Consider the following 27,476-nt stretch of genomic DNA (forward strand, 5'->3'; position numbering starts at 1 on the left):
CAAAGTATTTACCTCCCATTCCCCAATACACACAGATTTTTGAAATATGAACCAAACTAATTTAGCAGGGATAATGTTCATTTCTGTTTTTTTAGTGTGCAACACAGGATTTGGTACATACTATATACTACAGACTCAATAATAGTTGAATAACTGAATAAATAGCCAAAATATATTCCCACTCTTTTCCTCATTTCAGGAAAAGTGCACTGTTTTGAAGGTTTTCATTTATATACAAGAAAAGTGTAATGCTATGGTTAGAATTCTGGTTCTGTAAAGGACAACATTGGTTTCAATTATAATTATGAAATTGATGGGTGAATTTTTTGACAATGAAGTGTCTTCATCAATATATTTTTCCTATCAAATGGATATTGTCATATCCTCAGCATTTACTTAACCAAACTTTAACTGTCCCAGTTATCCATCTAGAGTGGAATAAATGGTTCAGAATATTTCATTACTAAAGTGAGAAAATGACCTGGCTATGAAATCTTTACAAAACCTCCCTGCGGAACGAGCTCAGAACACAAAACTCTAATGGTACTTCTACACATTTTGAAATTCAATAAACAAATTATAAACTTTATTGTCTGTAATGAGTAAGCTATATAAGGTTGTTAGCCTCTTTTCCTTACTCCAAAAGTTTCTAATGCTAGCAAAGATGATCAAAATCTCTCATTCAAAGGCATTTCATCATTAATGAAAAAATCCCATTATGAATTTGGAAATACTCAAAATTATCTCTCCTTCCCCTACATTGCCAAAGTCTTTTGTACCCCTGGTGCAAGACTGATTGGTCTGGCTTGCATTAAAAGTATCCATTTATGTATCTGTCTTTCACAGGAGATGCTGAGCCCCTGTAAGGTAAATACAATCCATCTATGTTTCCCTGTGTCTAGTGCATTATTACTTTGTACTAATGGATAGTCAAAAACACTTATTGAATTAAATTTGTTAGACTTTGTTGTATATCTAAGATGACTGGTGATGTATATATCCAGATTTTATACATATCATCCAGACTAAAATTAGTCTTTCCAAAATATTACATTTTGACTAGTAGCTCTTCTTTTTAAAAATTCTAGAAGCAGAATGATGTGAGAAATAAACTGATTTATATTAAACCTTATATTAACAGATTTTGGGTTACTTTATGCCAATTCAACTGTGGTCCTACTCCTCCTTCAATGTACTGTACTCTTACTTCCAGTAGAATTTGTGTCTTATGGGGTTTCTTGGTCTCTGTCACCACTGGACTAAAACATAGGGAAGCAATGTGGATTGAGGTTAAGATGACAGCCTTTGGAATCAGACTGCCTGGTTTCAGATCTCTAATCCAACACTCACCCATTAAAGAAACTATGGCAAGATATTTAACTTGTGAAAGCTTTGTTCTCATTTTTTAAGATGTAGATAATAATAAGGTATGCCTGTAAGTTACTTGGAGGGGGGTGATAAATAAGATAGCTCATAGACATGACTTAACAAATAAATACACTAGCATCTAGTAAATCATGAACATTTAAAAAAAAAAAAGGCTTTGAGTTCTGATACAATACTTAGAATGAAATAGACACTCATTAAATATTCTTTTAAATAAAGTGAATGAGTCGTGTTTTCTTTTGTGTTAGGCAACTGAAAGCCTATGGTTGCTTATCATTGGATTATAAGATTATGCTGAGATGTTTAAAATCTAGCTATATGTGTGTTCCAAATAGTGGGTATATCAAGGTATTACCCCATCATTTTTTTAAAAAAGGATGATACAATATCCTTTTGGAAAAAAATTAAAAAAATAAAAACTTATTTCATGAAATACAGGAAGTTTGTTTAGCTATCTTTTGTATCTGCTTCTTTTCTGAGGATTACCACTCTTCTCTGTGCCTAAACAGAAGCACGGCTGCTAAAATGTTGACTAGTGAGAGTCCTAGCATGCTGTTCAGACAGCCTACAAGTTTACCAAAAAGCCAACTGAAAAATTAAAAACTAATAAAGGAAACCATAGCCACCATAAGAAACACCAGCACCATCACTGACAACAACAGCAAAATTATAGCCAAGAACAAGATACAGAATAAATCTCGTTCCTGAGTTCCTGAGTTCTAAAATTTTAAGACATAGTATACTAATGCCCAAAATAATATATTTAAACAAATATTTGTTAAATATGTAAATCAAAAGAAAGTAGAATACCTCAACACATTGTCTAATAATCTGAATATACAAAGTCTTTGTGATTGTGAAAAGAAAGGAAACCAAAAATCACTTGGAAACATCAGCAAATGTCAAGACATAACTATAAGAAAATATTCCCCCTTTAAACTGCATCACTAAAAAAAAAAAAAAATCCTCCCCTTTAAATTACAATCACATCCCATTTCAAGGGCAATCTCTAATTCTACTACAATTATTTTTATTATCTTCAAGATCTTTGTCTTAAAACAATCGGCTATTTTTATATATGTATCTCATTCTGAAACTAGTATTTTTAAATGCTGAGAGAGAAAGTCTGTGATGATATTGCATTACTATATGAAAAAGGTGCTGTTGACATCCTTCAACTTAACAAACAAGTTTCAAGAATATAAAACTTTCACTTAAATCCTTATCTATAAGGGCATCTAGGTGGTTAAGTCAGTTGAATGTCCTATTCTTGATTTTTGGCTCAGGTCAGAGTAGAGGTTATGGGATTAAGCCCCATGGAGAGCTCCATGCTGAGCAAGAAGCCTACTTATGATTCTGTCTCTTTTTCTCTCCATCTGCCCTTCCCCCCACCTTGTGTTTATTCTCTTGCTCTCTCACACAAAATTTAAAGATTAATTAATTAAATCCTATCTCTAGGAGTGATCTTGGAATACAACTGAATATCATAGTAGTTTAAAAAGTAGTTAAGTAAATTAGAATGAGGTTGAAAGTAAAGCAATTCTCACTTATTATGAAGTTTCTGAATTATAACTTCATATGACTCTTTTATTCTTCTACTAGTTTATCCTTAAGATAGTATGTAACATAAGTCTGTAAGCTTTATTTCTACTAAGACTTTTATGTGATTCTTTTTACTTCACCAATACTTATTTTTCTATTTATGTTTCAATAAAATTTTATAACATATGAAAATTATTTAAAATCCAAACATCTAATGATTAAGTTTCTTGCCCACTGTCATATTTTAGGAGATAGTTCTACATAAATTGATACATATTATTGAGAAGTAGACATATCTCTTTCTCTCCTGGTGTGGATATCAGAGACTGGTTCCTTAGAGACCAAATTAGAAAAAATGGCTAATTTTGAAATTCTTCCTGAGTTAGGTCCTTATTATTTTATTTAAAATAATTTTCACAAATATTATATATACATAAAGAGTACATAGAGACAAGATATGATTCAAAGTGGATTATAAAGGCCACCGAGATTTTTCTCCACTCATGTATATAAAGAGTAGTATCTACCATGTTGTTTCAATTTTAGAACTTTCAAAACCATACTTAATAATGATATTTCTGATGGCATTTGCCAAGGATCTAAATAACATGGAGAAGTATAAGACTAGAGTGTAGCCCTTGCTGTCATTAAGCTTTTTCCATAGATTATGTTTATAGTCAAAAACAAAATGTTATGTTCCATTTACATTGTTAGAAAGGTTAATTAATGTATAAAGTATATTCATTTCTGTTGCATGGTATGAGATTACTGAATGGCTAAAAAGAGAACACCAAATTCAATTCCTTTTTCAGAGTATAACAGCAAACATAGGTATTAAAACAGACCAGATTCCCAAAACTAAGTAGTTAAATTCTCCTTATATTTATACACCTAAAATTAAAAAAAAAAAAATTTCAGTGTGTTCTTTTTTTTTTCAGTGTGTTCTTAAACACAAACCTTGCCTAATTAGAAACTAACAAATTTGGGGATTAAGTGGAAGTTTTCATCTGATATATCAAATCTTATATGAAAAAAAAGATTATTTTTAATTAATTTTATTTCAAATACAAAGAAAGTGTTAATAAAAGTCATCTTGGTAACTGTTCAGATTCTTTGCTACTGTATTAAGTATCAAATATACATCCAGCCTAAAATGTGGTACAGATATTCTCCTGGGCAGCCTAAAGGGCCAAACCATGAAACAAAATAATTTCTTTAAAAATTAACCTTTTATACATCAAACACTAAGGCATAAACCCTGTATTTTTAAATAAAATAATCTTTATTAAAGCACTAATGCATTGTAAGTAAACAGGTATTTGACATACAGACATCACTGAATGCTGTATTTTATAAAAATAAAGAACATACCACTGTGAAATAGAAAAACATATAGTCAATCTAAATCTGTTGAAATTAGATTACCTGAGTGCCAGTGCTTCTTTCCTTTACATAAAAGAGAGATTTTTTTTTTCTTTCACTTGATCTAGAATTATAACACCAGAGTCATTAAATAGAAGACAAAACTTAAAAATAGCATATGTAACACCTCTCGTGGGGTACAGGCCAGAACCACATAGTCAAACACTGCTAATATTTCTAGAGTGAACTGTGGATCAACACATCAAGTGAGATAAATTTGGTCTATAAATGGACTGTTCAGTTTGAGGCATGTTTTGCTGCCAATGAGTTCAGGCTGGGTTCATTTCTTTCAGTTACTCAGTGATAATAAACTCACAGTTAAGCAACACCACTATAAGGAAAATAGAGAAGACTCTTACCTTGGCACATAAAACCTCTTTCTTCGTAGCCAGCATTGCATGAACACTTGCCAATGGGTACAAGCCATTCACCCTCTGTACTGCAGTACATCCTGGGAGGATCTTCCTCCTTAGAATTGTTAACACAAGATCCTCGAACCTCCACCAGGGATTGGGAATCCATGGGTACTGTGTCTGGAAACATAGCCAGATTCTTCACTGTAAATGGGCACTTTTTGAAGTACACTCTTACGGACACCAAGGCAACACAAGCACCAACATCTTGAAATGCCAGATAGAATCCCTTTTTGTTGACAGGACCTACTTCTCTAACCTCAGTGTTGAGTTTCAGAATACGGTCCCCAAGATCCATTTGGGTGAAACTTTCATCAGCTGCAATGGTGTCAATCTTTGTAAACTGATGTTCTCGAAATTTGACCCCATGATCATCATCGGACTCCATGTAGTACAAGTTGAAAGTCTCCTTGCAAGTTCCCAAAACCAGTGGAATGCTATTGCAGTCCCGTAGAGTGAACTTGAGCTCTACATAGATCTTCTGAGCTGAGTTCCTAGGGACCCAGTTTGTCCTCAGCCAATTATTTTGACTATGATCCATGACATTGCACACCTGGTAAGTCCTGATGGGTGTGTAATGTTCATCAACACCACTGATCTCTTCCCACTGAAGCATCAAAGGAGGAAAAAAAAAATGAGAAGCAGAATTAATGAGTGAAGCATAACGAATAATAATGAACACAAAATGAGGGTGTTAATGGAATCACAGGATATACAAAATTAATAAAGTTCAGTGTTACTCATTAAAGATCATGACATGAAGCAATTCCGTAACATTCTTATGTAGGTTTATTATTTGCAAGGTTCTCTGAGTTCATTGACACTAAGTAATTTATAATGTTGATGAATACATTTGAATTGTATTGTGGTTTGTGGGATATTCAGGAAAAAAGTTGCTTAGCGGGGCGCCTGGGTGGCTCAGCGGTTTAGGCCTCTGCCTTCGGCTCGGGTCGTGATCTCAGGGTCCTGGGATTGAGCCCCGCATCGGGCTCTCTGCTCAGGGGGGGGCCTGCTTCCCCCTCTCTCTCTGCCTGCCTCTCTGCCTACTTGTCATCTCTGTCTGTCAAATAAATAAATAAATAAATCTTTAAAAAAATTAAAAAAAAAGTTGCTTAGCAATTGATTATACCTAGACAAATATTCCAACATCAAAATGTCAAATTAGTTATCTCAAATAACACTATGAAATGGTTCTGTTGTATGGATGGTTTTGTGTTTTATTTATTTTAAAAGAAAATGAAAAATACTGCTGCCTAAAATAAACATTTATTCATTTTTTCCCAATTTGGTCTAGAATTTGGTAAAATCAGTATCTGGCAAAATTAGGTAAATCTAAATGATGTCCTTACCATCTATCTCCAAACATGACATTTTTTAATGTCATTTCAAGGAATACATGTTGGTGTACCACAAAAGAGAATTTGAAGTAAAAATACAAGCATGCCTCCCTCTGCTAACAAAATAAAATCTAATAGTTATATGCAGAAAACAAAAGATGTAAATGTAGTGAACATTTCAGTTCTTAGTATCTTTTATTCACATTGAATTTTACACAAACAAGAAATAAGTGGCTATGTGGGGTTTTGTTATTATAGCAGCTGTTTTTTTCAATGCAAAAAACATTTAAAAAGTTTCAAGACTTTCCAGGAAGTCTTTCAGAGAAGCACTGCTTTCTGTGATCCTGAATAGGTTTGGGAAGCTTTTAAGCTGGCATCACGTGGTTTGTGGTCCTGCTTATGATTCGGCAACTATTAGACCAGCTGTTTCTGTTATCTGTGTCTACAACTTTTTTGCCATGCCAAATTTTGCCTTGTGCTGCCAGGAAAATCTCTCTTTTGTCATGTTATATTTGAATTCAAAGCCTTCTAGGGCTGCGCATTGTCTACACAAATAACTTCAAACTCTTTAGTTTGGTATTGGCATTCTTCCAAAAACTAATTCCAAAATCCATTTATGTTTTTCTAAAAGTTTGAATGCAGATTAGTGAATTACATGTTTCACATACTACGTTCTTGGAGAGTGAACTTTTCTACTGTTGTCAAAAGCCATGTTAGATCTTCTTTCGTTTATGGTATAACACCAACTTGACCATACTCTTTTCTCCTTGAAGCTGTCCATACCCTTACCATTCTTAAAAAGCTTTCTATAGTATATAATCTCTATTTTTTTCTTTTTTCCCAATTTTTATTTAAATTCTAGTTAGTTAGCATACAGTGCAACATTGGTTTCAGGAGAAGAATTCAGTGATTCATTGATGTACAACATCACGAGTGCTCTCTTTACTCCCCATGACCCATCTAGTCCACCCCCCAAACCTACTCCCCCATCAACCCTCAGTTTATTCTCTGTCTTTAAGAGTCTATTATAGTTTGTTTCCCTCTCTTTTTTCTCCCCTCCCAGATGTACTATACAACCTTTATTAAATGCCTTATGCATTTATAAATTTAATCCATGATGAATGCTAACCTCTTCATAGCCTCCATAATCTGCAGCATACAATTTCATCTTTTGAGAGATGTATAAAATTATTTTTTCTCATAATAGATGTAGGACTCATTCAAGGGAGTGCAAATATAAACCTCTTAAAATAGAAGATATTTTAATTATGTAAATAAATATATAACTGAAATCCTTGTGAAACCCATTAGAAATGAGTTCTGAATTCTTTTCTCCATTCAGAGAATAAATGCTTTACATGGACATTTTACAGAAAATTAGATCATGGATATTATTTTTTAAAAATAAATCAACTGGCTTAAAATTTTTTAGGTCAAGGCTTTTCAGGGTTTTTTTTTTTTTTTTTGTCTTTTTAAAAAAATCCGAATAGATATGAGTTTGTATTTCAACTGATGAATTGGTTGTAAATATTCCTGCTATTAACATTATTTTACTAGATATCAAATGAAGGTGATGACCATTTTTCAAAATTTGATATAAAATGCGATTTCAATTATGGAGGTCTCATTGTCATTTAACATTTTTCCTCTCAATGTTGATTTGGCAAGCTATCACAAGTCCTTGAATGCAGAGGTATACATTGCAAGAAGATAATGCAAACAGCACTATCATGCTTTGCACATAAAAGGTTGCAAAGAACAATTATTACTTCATTAATTTTTAAAGAAGACCATATTGCTTGTAAGTGTTGGTGGTTTGCCTACTCACTCCACTTGCAAAAACAACAACTCCCAAGCCCTAGCATTTGCTGGGGCTGAAGACAGTAGAAATAACATCCCTAAATGAGCATTTGTCTCAACAGTAGCAGCAACAGAAATCGTTAATTAAAGCTGTGGCTGTAATGTTTACACTTTAGAAATTTAAAGAATGCCCATGTTTACCCATTCTTCCTACTCCAAGAACTAATGTGTAATGTTCATAAATTATTAGAAATATCATATTGCCATAGTAATTATCCTAAGGAAAAATTGGGTTTAAAAAAGAAAATGGGTGAGTGGGCACCTGGGTGGCTCAGTTAGTTAAGCAACTGCCTTCAGCTCAGGTCATGATCCTGCTAGGATCCAGTTCCACATTGGGCTCCCTGCTGGGCAGGGAGTCTGCTTCTCCCTCTGACCCTCGCCCTTCTCATGCTTTCTCTCTCTCATCCTCTCTCTCTCTCAAATAAATACATAAAATCTTCAAAAAAAAAAAAAGGTGACATACAGAATTGGTGACATATATAATCAGGTGGTACAAAGAAAGCATATTTTCCTTTATTTTCTTAATTAAATAAAAATGTCTCTGCAAGGGATTTTCAGCAGTAAGATTATCTTCAACAGAAGGGGGACAGAACCAGAAAGAAGTCAAATTTTTTCTAAAGGTTAAATTCCCCCAAATCACCAATTCTGATGTTTAGTCTAATTCCCAAATTCTTATTCAGAGCTTTAATTATTAGACCACACAGGCCAGAACTGAGTTTCTTGTTTGTTTGTTTGTTTGTTTGTTTGTTTTCTTTTTCCAAGTTATTACAACCATAAGAAAATCATGTATCCAGACTTCCTATCCCTAAAAAGGTCATTCTGAAACTTATTCGCAGAAGCAGAGACAAGGTAAACCTCCCCACTATCAAAACACATGTAGGATACAAAAGAGACAATTTGTATTTTTCTAGATAGAAAAGTTCCTCATCACTGAGTGAAACATGTATTTTTGGAGGAAAACACATTTTTTTCAAATAATTAGTTAGCATTTAACCTAATAACTATCATTCTGATAAATCACAATTATAGTAATTATGGACTTATACTCTATATCAATTATGCTTTTGGATACATTTTTAGCTACTTGCATAGAGGGAATGAGGAGAATTCTTACATTTTCTTTAAGAACCTGCAGTATGTTTAGTGCTTAGGCAGTTTGGGAAATGCTTAAAAAATAAGAAAAAGAACTTTTCATGATTTACCTTATAAGATTTGAAGCCAATTTCTTAGAAATTTACAGATGACAATAAAGAGAAAATGATCACCAATATTCTTATGTTTATAATATTACATTTGCATTTCGAAGGCTAATATGAAACAGATGATGCTGCACTTTGCAAAATGCTAATGATGACTAATCTTGCACTCAGTAATTGTAATATTAAGTTGATTCATGTTATTCTTTCTCCCCTAATGTTTTGTAGTCCCATGTTTATTCCCCTTTGTTCACACACACAGCCATTTCAAAATTCAGTGGTCATCCTAAAAATATTTGAACATTTACTATGCATCAACATTTTCACCATGGATATGTATCACCACTTATCACAGGAAAAATGTCACTACAAAGTGTAAGGCACAGCTATATCTACAAAAATCATCATATCCCCATTTTTTAATAAATAGTTTTTTAGCCCATTCTGATCTGAAGAGCACACACACACACACACACACACACACAGATATATTTCTAATAGTATTATATAAAAAGGTAGAGTAAGGTAAAACAGTTGGAAAAAATGAGGTATACAACTGGCTTTTTTGGGGTTTTTTTGTTGTTGTTTTTTAACTTTCTTGTTGTCGATGTCAGTTTTTGGCCAAATCAGAGGTTTACATTTGTAACCAGGAATTGAGGAGAGAGATGGGGATTTGATGTTGGAAAACCAACATCAGGTAGATGATAAACCAGCATTTGTTTAGTCTAAGAATAGAAATGGCCAAAAGGGGAATGCCTGGGATGATATGGCTGGCAGTCTTTATAAAATGACTACTATTCACTCCCCCAGCTACCTTCAACCCCTAAATATCCTGCAAAAAGTTTATTACCATCAAATTAGAATTGCCTTATTTAAATGGAGAGGACAACTTCCCACTTTGGGTCAAGTATACTGAAAAGAGCTGAAAAAAAAAGGAAAGGAATGAAAGGCCAGAGATTATTTTCTTTTAAAGTTTTCATTTATTTATTTGAAAGAGAGAGCACAAGCAGGGGGAGAGGGAGAGGGAGAAGTTGACTCCCCACTGAACAGGGAGCCTGATGCGGGGTGGGGAGGGATGCCATCCGAGGACCATGGCATCATGACCTGAGTCAAAGGCAGCCTCTTAACCGACTGAGCCACAGGTACCCCTGGCCAGAGATTATTAATAAGGAAAGCCAACAAAAGATTTCAGAGAGTGAGATGAAGAGATAGGACCCAGATGATATGAGTCCTGTGCAGAATTCTCAGGAACATTGGATGCACCATGGTACTTTTTATAGTTATAATAAGCAGCAGGCTGTTAACGACAGTGCCTTCAGAAAGTTTGTTGGTGAAGGGGGTGGCTCTTGGGTCCCCTACAAGGACAACATTGGATCCTCTGTGTTTACTTTAGCTAGTACCTCATAATTCAATCTCAGTAATTCTCAGTTCCTTAAGCCTCTCAACTGAGGCAAGAACCAGCATGTTCTCTGCTCCACTATTTGATTTTGGTCATTTTCTTTCCAGCTGGAAGTCAATGGTACTGTGCTGAGCTCTCAGGGCGGCTGTCACATCTTTCACCTGTAGGCGAATGTGCCATATTTCTGACCTCACAGTCTATCTACTTCCTTATGTTGATAGTTCTTATTTCCAGCTAAAGCTTAGCCAGGGAGTTTTTTAAAACTATTGCTTCATGTGTATCTATTCAAACTAATAGTTTGCAAATTGCTTAGGCAGTTCTAATGTATCCCTAATGTTGAGAAGCAACTTTCTATGTCCCTTGCCAACTGGATTATTCACCTCTACTATCTAGTTGACTTGGCTGCATATTCCAATGCCAGTTTCCAAGACGTGAATCTCCTAGGAAATGATGTCTAAAGTTTCTAGATAGCACTTCCTCTTCTCTGTGGAATGGCCTTCTGCTCAGCCCTCATCCCAAGTGTCTGAAGATTTTAGGTTTGCCAAGTCCTGGACATGGTTTACAGAGACTCACCTGAAAAACCTCATCTACCTCCTATAAAGATTTGTAAGATTCTATTATAACAAATAAAGTAAATTTCATCATAGTGTTCTTCTATTTCACATTTAGTGGTAAATGCAAAGTGTGTGCATTACAAAAAGATCTAAACTGTGTGGGAGAGTTACCTTCAAGCATGTATTTCTCCTGAAGGCAAGAAAACTAGTTTTAGACCTGTTACTTTTTTTATAGTTTGGTAGTTTCTTACTGTGATTTTCTGTGGTGATTTGTGATCTTCTAAGATGCCTCTCTCATAGAAGTTTTATTAAATTATTAAATATTTTTATGTAAAGCTTAGTTTAGAAATCATGGATAATAAAAAGATAAGTTACATGTGATTTTTGGTATCCAGAAGTTGATGCTGGACAGAGAGAGGAAGAAGTGTTTGTTGCATAAGGCAAATGATGATATGTTTGTTCTTCAAGATACGGCAAGGAGCTGTGGGAAAAGGAAGGGTTTCCACTATAAAGAAAATTGTGGGAAACCATTAAGTGTGAGCAAACAGAACAGTGTGTGGGAACTGAATCTGTTTAAGGAAATGGATTTCAGTACAGACACTGAGCAGTAGTCTGTGGGCAGTTACTTAGAAGAGAAAAACCTCAGCCAATGTGGAAATATCACCCAGCATGCCATGTCTTTATTTGCTACAGTGAGTAACCACTGAAAAGAGGCACATGGTTAGCTCTGGACTGGGATCTGATTCTCCAAAGAAAAGAAGAGGGCTATAGAAAAGCCACTGCAAAGATTCAGAAGGGAGGTTTTAAGACAACAACCTCTACTGAATGAATGTAACACTGAATATTTTCCAGAAGCTATAAAAGGATGTAAGTTTTTGCTAAGCAAAATAAGTCAATCAGAGAAAGACAGTTATCATATTATCTCTCTGATATGAGGAATCTGATGTGGTTGAGGCAGCCAGGTGGCTCACTTGGTCAATTGCCTACCTTCAGATCAGGTTATAATCCCTGGGTCTTGGAATTGAGCCCTGAGTCAGGTTCCCTGTTCAGAAGGGAGTCTGCTTCTCTCTCTCCCTCTGCCCTTTCCCCCAGCTTGTGCTTAAGCACTCTCTCTCAAAAAGATAAACAAAACCTTCAAAGAAAAGACATGGTCACTGATTTATTCATTCATTATTCTTTCTCCTCTACACAGTCTCTGGTTTGGCTAATCTCCCCTCTCAAACATCTAGCTCGTGCCTAAAACCAAGTACCCAATTTACTAAGTTTATTAAAATTAAATATCACAAAATGTGCCCAATATTAAACTTAAATAACTAAAAAAGCACAGGAGTATGCTTTTGGGTACATAGTGCATTGAATTTTAAAAATCACTATTTTGTATAGTTATGTCTCAAAGAGTGGCCCTAGTGAGTTAGATAAACTCCATGTTTATAAACATTTTTGCAATTTTAAAAAAAAAGTGGGGAATGAAATTTTAGGAGCTATGTGTCAGCAGAATTATAATAAAGATTTTTAGAATAGATGGTGACAAAATTTTGGAAGATGAAGATAAGAGTCTTAAAGTCTAGGAGATGGTGGGGTGGCAATAAAAAAACTTTCAAGAACAAATAAAAATCCTTAAAAGTCTACCAAAAAAGTGAATTTCTAGTCAGGAAATGATGTGCAACAGATACAATGTACTATATAAAATTTACTATGGGGAAATTTATATCAATTCACCATTGTCAAAAGTTTTCAATTAAGCCTTCTATTTGAATTTATTTTTTTCTACAAGGGCATAAATGTCAATATCAAAGGATATACAAGAAAAGTGTAGTTTACACTATACAGTTGTGATTTTAAGGGTGAAATACTTCTATTTATAATATGAGACATAATTGTAAATATGTTGTTCTTAGGACAATAACCATGAAGGATACCATTATCTAAAACTTATCTCAGCAAAGAGGTCAATATGGTTAAAAAATAATTTAATAAACCATTTACCTATTCCACAAAATTTGAAAAAATAATTTATATTTATCAGAGGTTTTCTCATTCTGTGGTCTTATTTATATATATACAAATGACTTTACTCCTTATGGAATAAATTTCTTTTGAATATTAGGGACTAGGACATTGAAACTATCATGTTTCCAATTCTTGGAAAAATGTTCAATATGAAATTGTCCAATAAAAAGGTAATTTTAGAATTCAGTATAACTGCTTGGAAATAATGCGGGGAAATTCCATGCACATTGGCTTAACTTGTCTAGACTGAAAACTGTGCTAAGATGGACATTTACAGAATTATTACAAATGGCCAACTACTTAGAAATTAATGCATAGCAGTGACAGCAGTACATTTCATATCAGTTGTGAGATTCATGTAATTTCCTGCTATGATAATGGGTCACAGCCACAGTAATTCATAGCAATTTACGATATACCTGTGGAGCACTCACGGTGACGGAAATGAAATTAACTCATGTCACTGTAAAACATATGCTAAGTTTTATAGATCTTCAGATAACTAAGTTCATTTCTAACACACTAAGTATGATTCTTGAGAGCAATTCCCTGAAATGTAAGCTGCTTTACAGCAATGATTTTAAAGTTGCAGACTTTTTCTTCAGTTCTTTCCACAGGGAGGGCAACCTTGCTTCAAAGGGACTTTTTAAATTCTTTCTCCATTGAGTATCGTGGGGAACCCAGATTAAGGGTCTAAACTCTTTGGACAAAGGGTCCCTGGATTAGAAACCTAACTCTGCTACTTAATAGAAGATTCAACAGACTATGATTTAATTTACAGATCTATAAAATGGAAAAAAAAATAGCAAACTCTGGAGATGCAAATAACAGTGGACTATCCATTTAAAATAGGTATAATAGTGTGCAGCACACAGGAAGCAGTAAACAAATATTATTTATTACTCTGCCAAAGCTAAGTTGGAGTGTCTGGGTGGCTTGTTGGTTAAGTAGCTGCCTTCAGTCTGTATCAAAACCCCAGGGTCCTGGAGTCTAGCCACACGTTGTACTCCTTGCTCAGTGGGGAAACTGCTCCTCGCTCTCTGCCCCTCTCCCCTGCTCCCGCTTTCTCTCTCCCATTTGCTCACTCTCAGATAGATAAAATCTTAAAAATAAAACTAATTTAACAGAAAATGTCATCAGAATACACAGATATTTTTCCTTATAAAATAATACAATTCTTTTCTTAAACTCAAACTTTCCTTGTTTCCAATTTTTTTTTTTTTTTTTACTATTCTAGTGTTTCTTCAAATTTATTTAAGGTTATCAAATTTGTGACAAGTTTAGTTGTTTAACTGTTTTGAAATTCAATAAATATAGTAAATGACAAAAGTTAACTGAATATTGGACTACTTCATATTTTTATTATAAATGAGTCTGCTATCTTTTATCTATGATAAATTTGCTATTCTATATGGAGTGAGAGTTTTGCTCATAATATTCCACACTTTACCAAGTACTACATGTATTTCTATAATTTTATTAGACATTGCCTTTCAATTCCTTTCACTATTCTTTTTTAAAGTGGCTCAGTGGGTTAAGGCCTCTGCTTTTGGCTCAGGTTATGATCCCAGTGTCCTGGGATCGAGCCCCGCATCGGGCTCTCTGCTGGGTGGGGAGCCTGCTTCCTCCTCTCTCTCTGCCTGCCTCTCTGCATACTTGTGATTTCTGTCTGTCAAATGAATAAATAAAATCTTTAAAAAAAATAAATTAAATAAAATAAAAATATAATCTATCTGAATAACATTTTAACAGTCATATGCTATTTTTTAAAGATTTATCTATTTATTTATTTATTTATTTTTAGGGGGCAAGGGCAGAGGGAGAGGCAGAGTGAATCTTAAGGAGACACCCTGCTGGGACTTGATCTCACAATCCTGATATCACGACCTGAGCCAAAACCAAGAACTCAGATGCTTAACGAACTGAGCCACCCAGGTGTCCCATTCATATTCAATAGTTTAATAAAATAAAAATATATATTAAATAAATTAAATTAGTAAATTATACTAAAAATATATATTATTATGCTTTTACTCAATACTGATCAGTGTGTTATGCCAATTATCCCATATCTACATAGAGATAATAATCGTTTCACATAGGATTTTTCACTTGCTTAATAGATGATATTGATAGTTAATAAGTGGTTACATAGTTCTTACCTGATAATGAAGTAAAATAATTATGTATCAAGCACTTACAAGTGACAAAATTGTTTTCTGGTACTACATTATGATAAAGATGCAAAAGTCATGGTTTCCTGCCTTTGGAAATATTACATTTTAAAAACAGAAATATGTGTCTGTAAGTCTAACAGTAGACAGTCATTCATTTATTCCACAGAATACTACTGTAGTCCAGGTACTCTTCTATGTCCTGGGGACCTCTTCTCCTTCATGAAAAAAATAATAATAAAGCCACAGTGTTTTCATAAAGCTTATGTTCTACTTGAAAGAAAACAAGTAATCAAAGAGTAAGCACATATACAAACACACACAGGAACACATACAATAGGTGTAGTGGTGACGCTCATCACAAAGAAAAACAGAGATAAAATGTAGGTTAAGAGGAGACAGTGGGTTGATTAAGATGGTATTTTCGATGAGGTAACTGGGAAAGAGGTCTCATTTTTGCAGCCATTTGAATGAAGTGAGAAACTAGGCCAGAGCGTATCTGCTAATAAAGCAACCCAGGCTGAGAGCATAAACGCCATTGGCTATGAGACAGAGGATGGTGTAAAAATCCAGGCAGAGCACAGAGGCCACTCTGGCTGAAAAGGAGTGATCCAGGCACGAAGCGGTGAAATAATGGATCAGAGAGTTAGTTGAATACAAAAGCATTTAGGTCCTCATTGACTATGTAAGGGACTTTGGATTTTATTCTCAAACAAAATGAGAATTCAGTAAATGGTTTGGCCAGAAGAGTGACATGGTCTGACTCATGTATTAAAAAGGTTGAGGGCTGCTGTGTAGGAAATGAACTGTAAGGAGAAAAGGTCTAAGAAATGAGATCATTAGGAGGTTATTATAATAGCTCAGGTGACAGAGGACAGGATGTTACTTGCAGAGAATAGACCAAACCCTGGAATTATTTTGGTAGTAGAGCCAAAGGACTTGATGATGGATTGGGTGTGGGACATTAGAGGAGGGTGGAGAATGTGATATATCCACCAAAGAATGGCAATCACCAGTGTGAAACCAGAGAAAGAGAATAGCAGCTAAGAGGTGGCATTTAGGCAAGAAATTTCAACATGAGTGGAATTTCAACTTGTAAAAATAGGTGATGATGGAAAAAAAAAAAATCCAGGCACAGGAAGCAAGATGGAAAATGCATATAAACACAAAAGTATCAACTGAGTGGTTATCATGAAGCTGCTGAAGTGAGAGAATGAAGATCCCTTGATTAATTCAGCATTTACTTACTACACACCCTTTATACACTAGGGATTCTATAAGGTGTTGGATTTATAGCAGCAAGCAAAAATGACCTGAAATTCCTCTCCTCAAGAAGCCTTCATTCTAGTGGAAGAGACAGGCTAAGAAACAAACAAAATACAAACAAGATAAAGAATAAAATTTATGTTTTCTTATGTAGTAGCATGTTTTAAGAAGAAACAATAAAAGAAGCAAGGAGACAGTTGGAGGGTGGGGGATTTAAAAACAACAGCTCAGAAAGACCTCACCAGAGAGGAGATGTTGAAATAAAGACCTGAAAGATGGCTCAAGCCAGAGGAAGATATTTGATATTCACTGAGGAGATATTTGAGTAAAGAAGTATGGACACATCAGGAAAGAGCATTCACGGCAAAGGAAAAAGAAATAGAAGACCCTAAGGAATATATCTGAAGTAAAAAACCACGAAGAGTGAGATGTATGTGGTGTGTCCTAGGAAAAGGGACAAAAAGAGTATAGCAGGGGAGGAGTGGGGAAGTTGGAGGAATTAAGGTCCAATCTTGGGACGTGAGCAGAGGACCAACAGGGCTCTCATTGAAGAACCTCAATCTGGCAACTTTACAGGAAATAGTAGAAAATTGGATAAGTGGGAGATGCTCTCTTGAATGGTTTGGAATGTAAATGAGATTTTTCTCATCATTCAAAAGATTGAAACCAAGATCAGATTTAGGGACATCACTTTGACAAGAGTATTTAGGATGGATTGTTGGAGGAGTGGGGTGAGATGAATTTGAGAGTTATTGTGGTTAGTTAAGGGACAGTGAGGGGAGTTTGGCCATTTTGCTCATTATTGATTCCCAGCACCTGACAGGGATATACATCTTCCATTAATTGAATGAACACATGAATAGGTTAATTTTTGAAAGAGAGTAGTATTTCAGGAGTAGGACTACAACTTGGAAACTGATGGAGATTTGGCTTGAGAAAATTAAAAGCCTGAAAATGACTCAGGTTTTAAAGCTAACATTTGATAATCATACTGACCATTTTATGAGGATGTTACTCATGGTCATGGATGGCCATGTTATGAGGATTTCTGCTTTCTCAGAAATGCATCATTTTATCCTTTCAAAAGCTCTATGCAGCAGGTGCTATTATCAACTAATTCTATAGAGGAGACAAAGGAAAGCTTAGTAAGAGATCCAACTACTTGACCCCAAATTGGACACCTGTTAAATGGTGGAATCTAGACTCAAACTCAGAACTCTTCCATTACAAAGCCTTTCCTATTTTTCAGTAATCTGTGTTGGTGAATTAAAAATAATGTCATTAGAGAGAGACAGCAATAGAGGTAAGAAAAATTATAGGAAGAAGAGAAGCAGTTTTGTTTAATATAAGCCAAGTTTATTATGTCAATGTGAAACACAAAGACAATTTCAAAAGTTAGAAAGGTCATCTAGAAGTCAGGGGGAAAAGGGGATATAAGAGTAGAAACTCAGGTTTTGAAAGTTGCATAATTAAAGCTTTGGAAATGGTTACAATGATTAAAAAAGAAGAAAAAGGAATTTTAGAGACCATTTTTGAAATGCATTATGTTTAGACATTAGGAAGAGAAAGATGAGCCGATAAAAGGAATGGAATGTTTATAAAAACTGCTTTTTCAAAGCATCTATATTGAAATCATCTCCACATCACAATAAGGTTTTTAAGTTAAATATAGTAAATACTGCTGAAAAAGGAGCATTATAGAGGTAAGATTGAAATAGGAAAAAAACAAGTCAAGAGATAGCAGACAGGAGAGAATTTCAAGAATTTTTTTTTAATTTAATATGAAGAATAGAATAAAAGGCCTATAGTCTGAGAAGAATAAACTAGTAAACAGAAGAATATTGCTGACTTGGTGACTTATAAAAATATTTTTGTTTTTCAGGTAACATAGCTTTTTCCAAAACTTTATGGAATTAAGGAAGGTATTATAAAAGAAGTTGAGTCAGTAATTGTGATTAAAAAAAATTATAGTTGAATAGAAAAGATTCAGAGGAGTCCACAGATATGGAGCCTAGAATATCCATCTACCACATAAAGATACCTTGAGACCTTCTTTACTAGTAAAAAAATTGACATCTGGAGATGAAAACGTCCAATATCATAATGCTAATAAGGATCCAACTAGACCAACCAATGTTCAGTTCTTATGCTCCATCCTATATTAGTGTCAATAAACCATACTCCCTCTATAAGACAGAAAGGATTGATTTTCATGTCAGTTTTGGTAGAACACTGATCTACTAGAAACCCATAGCAGTTTCAACTGGAAATTTCCCCTTGGTTATAGGCAAAAATTAATGGGTTTGAAACAAATGCAGGAGCATGGTATTGCTATATTTTTAGATGAAACCTGTTGCTTTATTTTATAGTATGTTTAAACATGTCTTGAAATATTATTATTTTTTTTAAAAACTACATTCCAAAAGAATATTTGAGAATAGACTTAACTGTATTTTAATCCTGACTTAAAGACAACTATAAACAAAATAGATGTAGTAAATATTCCACTATGAAAACTACCACATGATCATATATGTTCTACAATATACAGCATATAGTGTTTCAAAGTCCAAAGTGGTTGTGATTAGAAGTAAATACAATGAAATAAAGTGGAATGTTAAAAATCCAGATGCTCAGGATTAGAGATAAGTGTAACACATGAGATGTTCATAAAATATTAAGAATGAATGAAAATGTGAACATGGTGAACACGGAACAATGGTCCAATATTATTCATCTAACATTTAGATAACAAATAAAAATACTGGGAGAAACTTATAAAACTAAATGGCATATATTCAGAACATTATTTTGTGTACTATTTTTTTTCAAAGAAAAAGGAATTGATTTAAATAAAAATAATTGAGAAAAATTTTCTAATGACAAATTAAGTTGTACAAAATAGGTTTATCAAATTGGAACAATTACTCCTATAATAATGACAATGCCATTATCAATTGGGGGATAATAATTATGTTCAAAGCCATTTGAACTAAAAAAAAAAAAAAAAATCCAAAAATCAGTCATAACTTAGAGTTCTTGTTTTCTTCCTTCACAGTTTGACCATTTATTTGCATGTGTTATCTCAAATGTTCCTGTATCTTGTAAATGGCCCACCTAAAGAGAAGGTATTCAACAGAATATATTATTTTGAATTTTCAAATTTATATTAACATAAACTAAAATTTTATGCCATTGTACCTCAAACTAATTTTTGTTCCACTTTCTACAAAATATTTCAGAGACTATCCATAGATAAATTTAAAGTTTAGGTATAAATAGTAGGTATGCCAAAATATGTTATTTAAAAATACTTTTCTAGGTTCTCTTTCTAATTATACAACTGATGACCAGTTCTGATCTCTAGACCAAATGAGGCTAACGTTGGTATTTTTTAACAGTTTTCTGTGCTAGATTAGTAGCAGGATGCTTCCCTATGTTATTTTCCTAATATTACATGTCTCCTCCCCAAGCCTTCAGCATCCAGAGCTATTTGGCACTTAAAATGGTAATGTGTACCAGTTCGTTTGCATTATGATCCCCTTCAAAATATAGAACCCAAGTCAATTCTGGGTAATGAATTAGGTTATGGTACTATACTGAGGAAAACTAATATTAACTCTAGGTTTCCAGATTTTTATAAGTACACTTAAAAGAAGATGTTCTGGTGAGATGTCCTAGTCAATTTTATACTCTAGTTATTTGAGGGCTAATTCTTAAATCCCATAACCATCTAGGTTGTTATAAATAATTTAGTTTTTACCTTATCAGATGTAACATACATAATATATATGTGATATATACTATTTTATTATACACACACACACAGTGTTGATTTTATGTATAACATATTTTACCCTTATCCATTATCATAGTTCGCTGCTTTAAAATATTAACCTTGTTATTTTGAAGATAGTTTAACTCTTACCCCATAAATCTGGATCCAAGAGGGCCCCGAGTACAGTATTTTTAATATCAGCAATCATCCAACAGTACTATAGGTGTCAAATGTAAGTTAATGAACACTGTAATGTCATTTCTAGAACAAATGCCTAGGATTCTCTTCTTGGATCGTGGTGAGACTAGACAGCTTGACTAGTCCCCCACATAATCAAGCACTGAATGATTTTTTTTTATGTAGTAGACATTTTTCTGAGTTCTTGATATGTATAATCTAATATAATCCTCATAGCTATTCTAAAGTTTAAAGGATTTTTGGGGCACCTTGGTGGCTCAGGTCATGATCCCAGGGTCCTGGGATCGAGCCCCGCATCGGGCTCTCTGCTCAGCAGGGAGCCTGCTTCCTCCTCTCTCTCTCTCTGCCTCTCTGCCAACTTGTGATCTCTGTCTGTCAAATAAATAAATAAATGAATCTTTAAAAAAAAAAAAAGGATTTTTAATATCTTCTTCCCATCTCTGAAGATACTAAACTTCCAAAAGACTATACAAGATCTTATCAACACTCTCTAGGAAGTGACAGGAGATTTGAACTCAGGCATTCTCATTCACAGATTGCACTTTTCATCACACTTCTCTGTTGACTTGGCTCTGCTTATCTTTTCCTTTTCCTGGTTCTTATCATAATTATTTGGGGGAAGTGAAGTTCCAAAAGACACTTCTCTGCCACTCTTCCACTTAAATAGGAATCAAATTCCTCTTCTCCCTGCTTTGCAGCTTCCCACTGCCTACTCAGTGGACCACTCTTCGATCTTTAAGTCTCCATTCCTATGGCATCTTGTCAGTGAAGATTTTTGTTTCCCTCTTCGCTAAGCTAAGTCTTGGTCACTTGTTTCTCAGTTTTTCACCCACCTCACTTCCTAAATAGATCTACTCTTACATATACTACTCCCTATCACATTGATTTGCTTAAACATTTTTCTCCAAAGGAGTTCCCTGAAGGTAAATTTGTGATATTTAAGAGTACAAATTCTCTGTGTAGCTGCAGAATCCAGTGGAGTGCTTGAAAATTATGTATATTTGCAGGGGCAGATCATGTGAAAGTAAAAAGTTAGCTGGGCACAACAGGGACTCAGGAACTATGGTAAACTAGGAAGTACACTGATAGTCTGAATAAATTCCACTTTAATTTTTTCATAAACACTCCATCCTCTGGTCTATAATAATATATAGCAGGATTCATCTAATACATATTTGCTCAACTAATGAAAGAAGAAATTATATTTTAATGTTCCAATAAAAAGAACAACAGGAAATGGGTAAGCATTTAATCAAGTGTTATCGGCTAAATTGGGTCCCACCACCACCAAATCCATAGTGTTGAAGTTCTAATACCAGTTCTTCAGGATGGAAGCATATTTGGAGAGAGGTTCTATAAGGAGATGATAATTTTGAGATCATTAGGGCAGGCCCTAAACCAATATCACTTGGTATCCTTAGAAGAAAAGGAAATTTGGACACAAACACAGAGGAGAAAGACTTTGGAAGACAGAACAAGAAGACATTTATCTATAAGCCAAGAAGAGAGGCCTGGTACAGATCTTTCCCTCATCACCCTTGAAGGAGCCAACCTTAGCAACACCTTGATCTTGGACTTCTGGCCAGTAAAAAATGTGTGTTTCTATTGCTTATGCCATTCTGTAGTACTTTATTATGGAAGCCCTAGCAAAGAATACACAGTGTAATAACATCTATGCAAAGTTGAAAAGCCTAATATTTCAAGTCAATGTAGTTTTGGGTGCCCAGTTAATTGGTTGATTTATCATTGTGTTCTCCAAAATTTCTGGTTCAGATTTTTTCATAGATATGCCTGGCAAACAATGAGTTTTGAAGAGAGTTAGAAAAAGAATTTAAGATTTTTTTATTATAATTGGGCCAACCCCCCCATTAAATATTTTTCTTTATCAGCTTGTCTTAGCAAGGGTTAAAAAATAAGGTAAGTTCAGATGAGTGTGACCTGATTTCAATGAGATATATAAAATATAAAAACAGATGCAGAAAAACCCTTTAGTTTAAGTAGTCATGGTGTCAGGAAATGGTTAAGTAGTAAAACCTTGAACTGCTACAGATGGAGGATGTTTAATAGTGCTGCACAGGAAGTATGTAAGAGTCCAAGTTTCTGCACAATGAGAGACTGTTTTCAGCTAAGATCTAATGTTGAAATTATGCTTCCAAATAAAAGTAGCCAAGCTTAAAATTTATTTTCCATTATTATATTTCTGCAGAAAATAGTAGGGCTAGTGAACAATAGAAAGCATATATAAATAATAAATTACAGAGCATACTAGGCAAAATTAATACCTTTTTACTAATTCCACTGTTGAAAATGGAGTACTCAAAGTGATTTTTTTAAAGAGAGTAGCTGATATAAAATATATATATATATATATATATATATTACAGAAGAAGGAGAAGGTTCTCTTTTGGAACAAAAGCAACTCAGTCAGGGCAGATTAATATAAGGCAACCAACAACCCACAGTAACATCATCTGGAAATCAGAGCTTTTCAAGAAGAAAAATGAAGCTCAAACCAAAGCTAGGTCTTTTAGTATAGTTTCCAATACTATGCTTAGAATAAAGGATCAGACTTTATACCAATGTAATAAAAGTCTGGACATTAGTATCAGAATCCCACTTTGTATCAGATAAAGCCTATGGTATACTTCCTACTTTATAATATAAGATCAATCCTTGTTTAGTGCTATCCATACTTGAGAAATACTCGTTTATTCCCTTCAGAAATTGTCAACATCTTCTAAACAGATTAGAATCTATAAAACCACTGCACTCAAGGCAATACCAAATGAAGAAAGAGTTTGTAGAAAGGGAATATAAAATAATGATAAGCTTTGTCAAATGCTCTTAGTACCTGAGAAAGATGAGGGTTTAGGACTGAGCCATTCAATTTGGCAACATGGAAGTCATCAGTGTGCTTGTTAGGAATGACTTTAACTGGCTTATGCCTATGTAGATGTGTTTCATCTATTTGTTTCTTCATGACATTTTATTGAAGAAATAGTATGTGTTGGTACTACAGAGGTAACTATGAAAAATAAGAAATCCATTTATTTCCATAATACACATAATTAAATCAGACAACAAAATGCCCATTAAAATTCTGTATTTCTTCAGATTGCTTGTTTTTATTTGGGATATACTAATTACATAATTTAAAATATATTTTAAAGTTGTCAAACAAAACAGATTGATGTGCAAAGAAGTTATTTGTGTCAGTTAATATATAATAGATTTCTTTTCCAACAAATCAAGAGAATTATTATATTGCATTCCTCAACCCAGTTTTTTAAGTGATGCCACAGAGCTATGTCATGGTCAATTATCTCAGATAAGTGTCTATGGTGAAAGACGGCTGCTTAATTTAGCTTTTTTATACACAGGCAAATGCACACACACAATAGACACCAATAAATATTTTCTATGATATTTAACAATTAATTCTAGGGATACACAGTTGAGCAAAACAAGGGGACAGTTTGTAGAATTATACTGATATTACAAGTTCAAATATATCACTTCATTTAAGTTGATTAATGTTTACTTCATATTTACTTTTTCATAAATGTTCATGTCACTTTACCAACATCTATCTTCATATCTTATTCAATGTAATAACATTATACCTTTACCTTTTTAAAACACTAATTTTATATTAAAATAACATAGTAAGGGGTTTTAAAAAGTAATTCAACAAAGGCAAGGTATGTACGTGAAAATAAAAATTTAGTATGTAGTACCCAAAAAGAGTACATTCACAGTGTGAAGTGAAAATCTGAACAGTACACTGTTGTTAAATTCTATACATGTTTATAGTCCATATAAATATGAATAAAGATTTTTAATTTCAATTTAATTAGAAAAAGAAAAACAAAGCAGCAATAATTTTGTATAGGATAACTCAGAGCTCTACAAAATGGACACACAGAAAATTAAAGATTAAAAGCATAGCTCAGGTAACAAAAATTCAATAAATTCAACAAACAGGTGCATAACATATCATTTCCTTGGTTTCACAAGTCTTTGAAATGCTATCTTTCTACACAATGGAATTTTCTATAGGATTCCCTATCCACAACATGTTTTCCTATTGTCATTTACCTAAACACTGAACATACTGTAGAATCAGTACTGCTGGGCTGAATGAAACTGTAAAAAGCACCAGCTGGCTGTATTCAGAATGGCACTTCTCCAGGTCTCAAATGTCTTATTTATATACAGTGGAATTCTGCCAGCTGTTTAATATTTAGGGCTAATAAATGTAATTGGCAGTACTACAAAAGCACAACTAACAAAATATCAGAAAATACTTCTCAATGTGAAGTTTGACTTGTTCTTATTTCACATAATTCAATTTGTGACACTGGAAAATAAGTTTAAGCAATTTTTCTTTTGAAAGAATAAAAAAAATTAAAGAAAAATGTAAACGAAGCTGTAGGTGAGTTGTAAGCTTACCATCTGGTCTACATTTTATTAAACCAGGGGCATATATTGATAGGTAAAGCTTATACCATTATACGGATGAACAGAGGTATTTAGACAGGTCCCTGGGCCTCTCAGACAAGGTAAATGTTAGTAAGTCCTTAAGGAAGCCACAACCTAGTGTCAAAATAAATTAATATCACATGAAAATGCACTGATGCTTTACCAAGAAAGGTTTATATAAAACGTATGATGGAGCCTCTAACTGTGCCAGTCAAAAAGATAACATTGTGATTTAGATTTTCATTTCTAGAAACCAACAGTAAGCATGCATCTCTTGATGAAAGAAAGAAAGAAAGAAAGAAAGAAAGAAGGAAAGAAAAGTAAGGAAGGGAGGGTGGGAGAGAGGGAAGAGAAGGAGGAAAGAAGGGAGGAATGGAGGGAAAGAAAGAAAACCTTCCTTAAAGAAAACAAAATAGATATTATAATTTAAATTTGATTGACAAGAAGGTGAGTGGTGTGCCTGGGTGGCTCAGTGGGTGGGGCGTGGGAGGTTGGGGGAACCAGGTGGTGGGTACTAGAGAGGGCACGGATTGCTTGGAGCACTGGGTGTAGTGCAAAAACAATGAATACTCTTACAGAGAAAAGAAATAAAAAAATTTAAAAAAAGAATTCAACCCTTGCTTTAGGCTCAGGTCATGACCTTAGGGTCCTGAAGTGGAGTCTTACATAGGGCTCTATGCTTAGCACAGCACCTACTTGAGATTCTCTCTCCCACTCCCTGCCTTTCCTTTTACTCTCTCTCTCTCTTTTAAAAAAATAAATCAATCTTTAAATTTGATTGACAAGAAGGTGAACCTCTCCTCAAAATACTAAGACATACTTAACTATTAAGTCATTATTTCATCTAAATTAACCAAAAAATGACTGCACCCTGAAAGTGACATTATATGAATCCCAAGCCATTATTTGCATAATAGTGCGACCATGTGAACCCAGAATGCTCTGATAGCCTGGGGAGTAGAAAGGCAGGGCTATGATTGCGAATACCCATGTGAAGTGAAAAATGGAAGAGTATAACTGGAGACTGAACATATTCTTCAAATTCCAACTATTCCACACTTAGCTCTAAAGAAGATAAAAAGACCTAGTTCTTTACCTAATAGTGAAATATAAGGGGTAGAGATGATGCAAAACTAAATAGTTAAGAGATCTGAATTCTAATTCTGCTTCTAGGAATTTCTATGTGACATTTGGTAATGAGTAGCTACCCCTAAGTCTCTATATTCTAATCTTCTACAGATCAAACATAAATCCCTTTCTGTATAATTAGTCATTTAAATGTCCATTTCATCTTTAATTAGTGCTGGATTAACCATCTCACAGATTGGCATGTACCTTGGAGACAGCAGGGTCACCAAACTTCAGTTTTTTAGTTTTTTTTTTTTTTAAGATTTTATTTATTTATTTGACACTCAGAGATCACAAGTAGACAGAGAGGCAGGCAGAGGGAGAGGAGGAAGCAGGCTCCCTGCTGAGCAGAGAGCACAATGTGGGGGGCTTGATCCCAGGACCCTGGGATCATGACCTCAGTCGAAGGCAGAGGCTTTAACCCACTGAGCCACTCAGGCACCCCTAGTTTTCTTTTTTTAATTTCCAAAATTTATAAAGATGTTGGAAATACTTAAAATTGAAAAAAAAGATAAGCACAAAGAAGTTTTTGTCAGGAGAAAAGCTAGAACTTCACTAAACTTATACTACTAACACTGTTTTTACTTTATTATATATTAAGTAAAAGCATAATATTTCAGGATTTGGGTTCTTAATTGTCCCCTGATTACAAGTACGCATACATAGACATATGCTATCTTCATAACAGTCATGTAGATAAAGGACAAACTCGTATCAGAAGAATAATCTAGAAATAGGAAAAAAGCAGACAATAAAATCAGCTCTTCTATTATAGACACACAGAAATCAAGAACACGCCATCCAAACTGAAGATACCAAACTCCCAGATGGCAACAGATACAAAATTTGCATGGGTTTGGATGATTTAATCCTAGAGTAGTAGTTCCTTGCTTGATATCCAAGTATCATTACTACCTTCCCTTTTCCTAGTCCCCTTGTCTTCCCACCTGATTCTCCGTCATCTTGCTACAAACCACTCAGACTTACTACAAAAGCTGGGAGAATACGGTAAAACTATTGAATTTCTGAGTTTTGTTTCACTTTATTTTAACAATTAAAAGGGATACTAGGAATTCTGGCATGGAAAAATTTGAGTGCCGTGAATGCAGTGTCTTTTGTTGATGTTTTTTAAAGAGCTTTTCAGCATGTGTTTATATTTTGAATTATACTCCTGAAAAACGTAAGAGTTTGGTTGTTCCGCTGCTTGTTTTTTTTTTTTTTTTTAAGTCTCCTACTGACTGCTACTTTGTAATTTCTGCATATGATTATTGAAAGTAGGATCACTTATGGCATATTGAAACTAAATTCAAAACAACCAGAATGCAATTACA

The 27,476-nt window shown here is 34.1% G+C and overlaps 1 protein-coding gene across 1 annotated transcript in view; it reads right to left on the reverse strand.

Moving 5' to 3' along the window:
- The window catches only part of EPHA3 (EPH receptor A3), a 354,334-nt gene that overhangs the window by 251,621 nt on the left and 75,237 nt on the right, over positions 1–27,476 (reverse strand). Inside the window, exon 3 of the mRNA XM_059392132.1 lies at positions 4,710–5,370. Coding sequence (XP_059248115.1) covers positions 4,710–5,370 — 661 coding nt within the window. The remainder of the gene's footprint in view (positions 1–4,709; positions 5,371–27,476) is intronic.

This window comes from Mustela nigripes, chromosome 2 (genome assembly GCF_022355385.1).
Source record: "Mustela nigripes isolate SB6536 chromosome 2, MUSNIG.SB6536, whole genome shotgun sequence".
Taxonomy (NCBI): Eukaryota; Metazoa; Chordata; class Mammalia; order Carnivora; family Mustelidae; genus Mustela; species Mustela nigripes.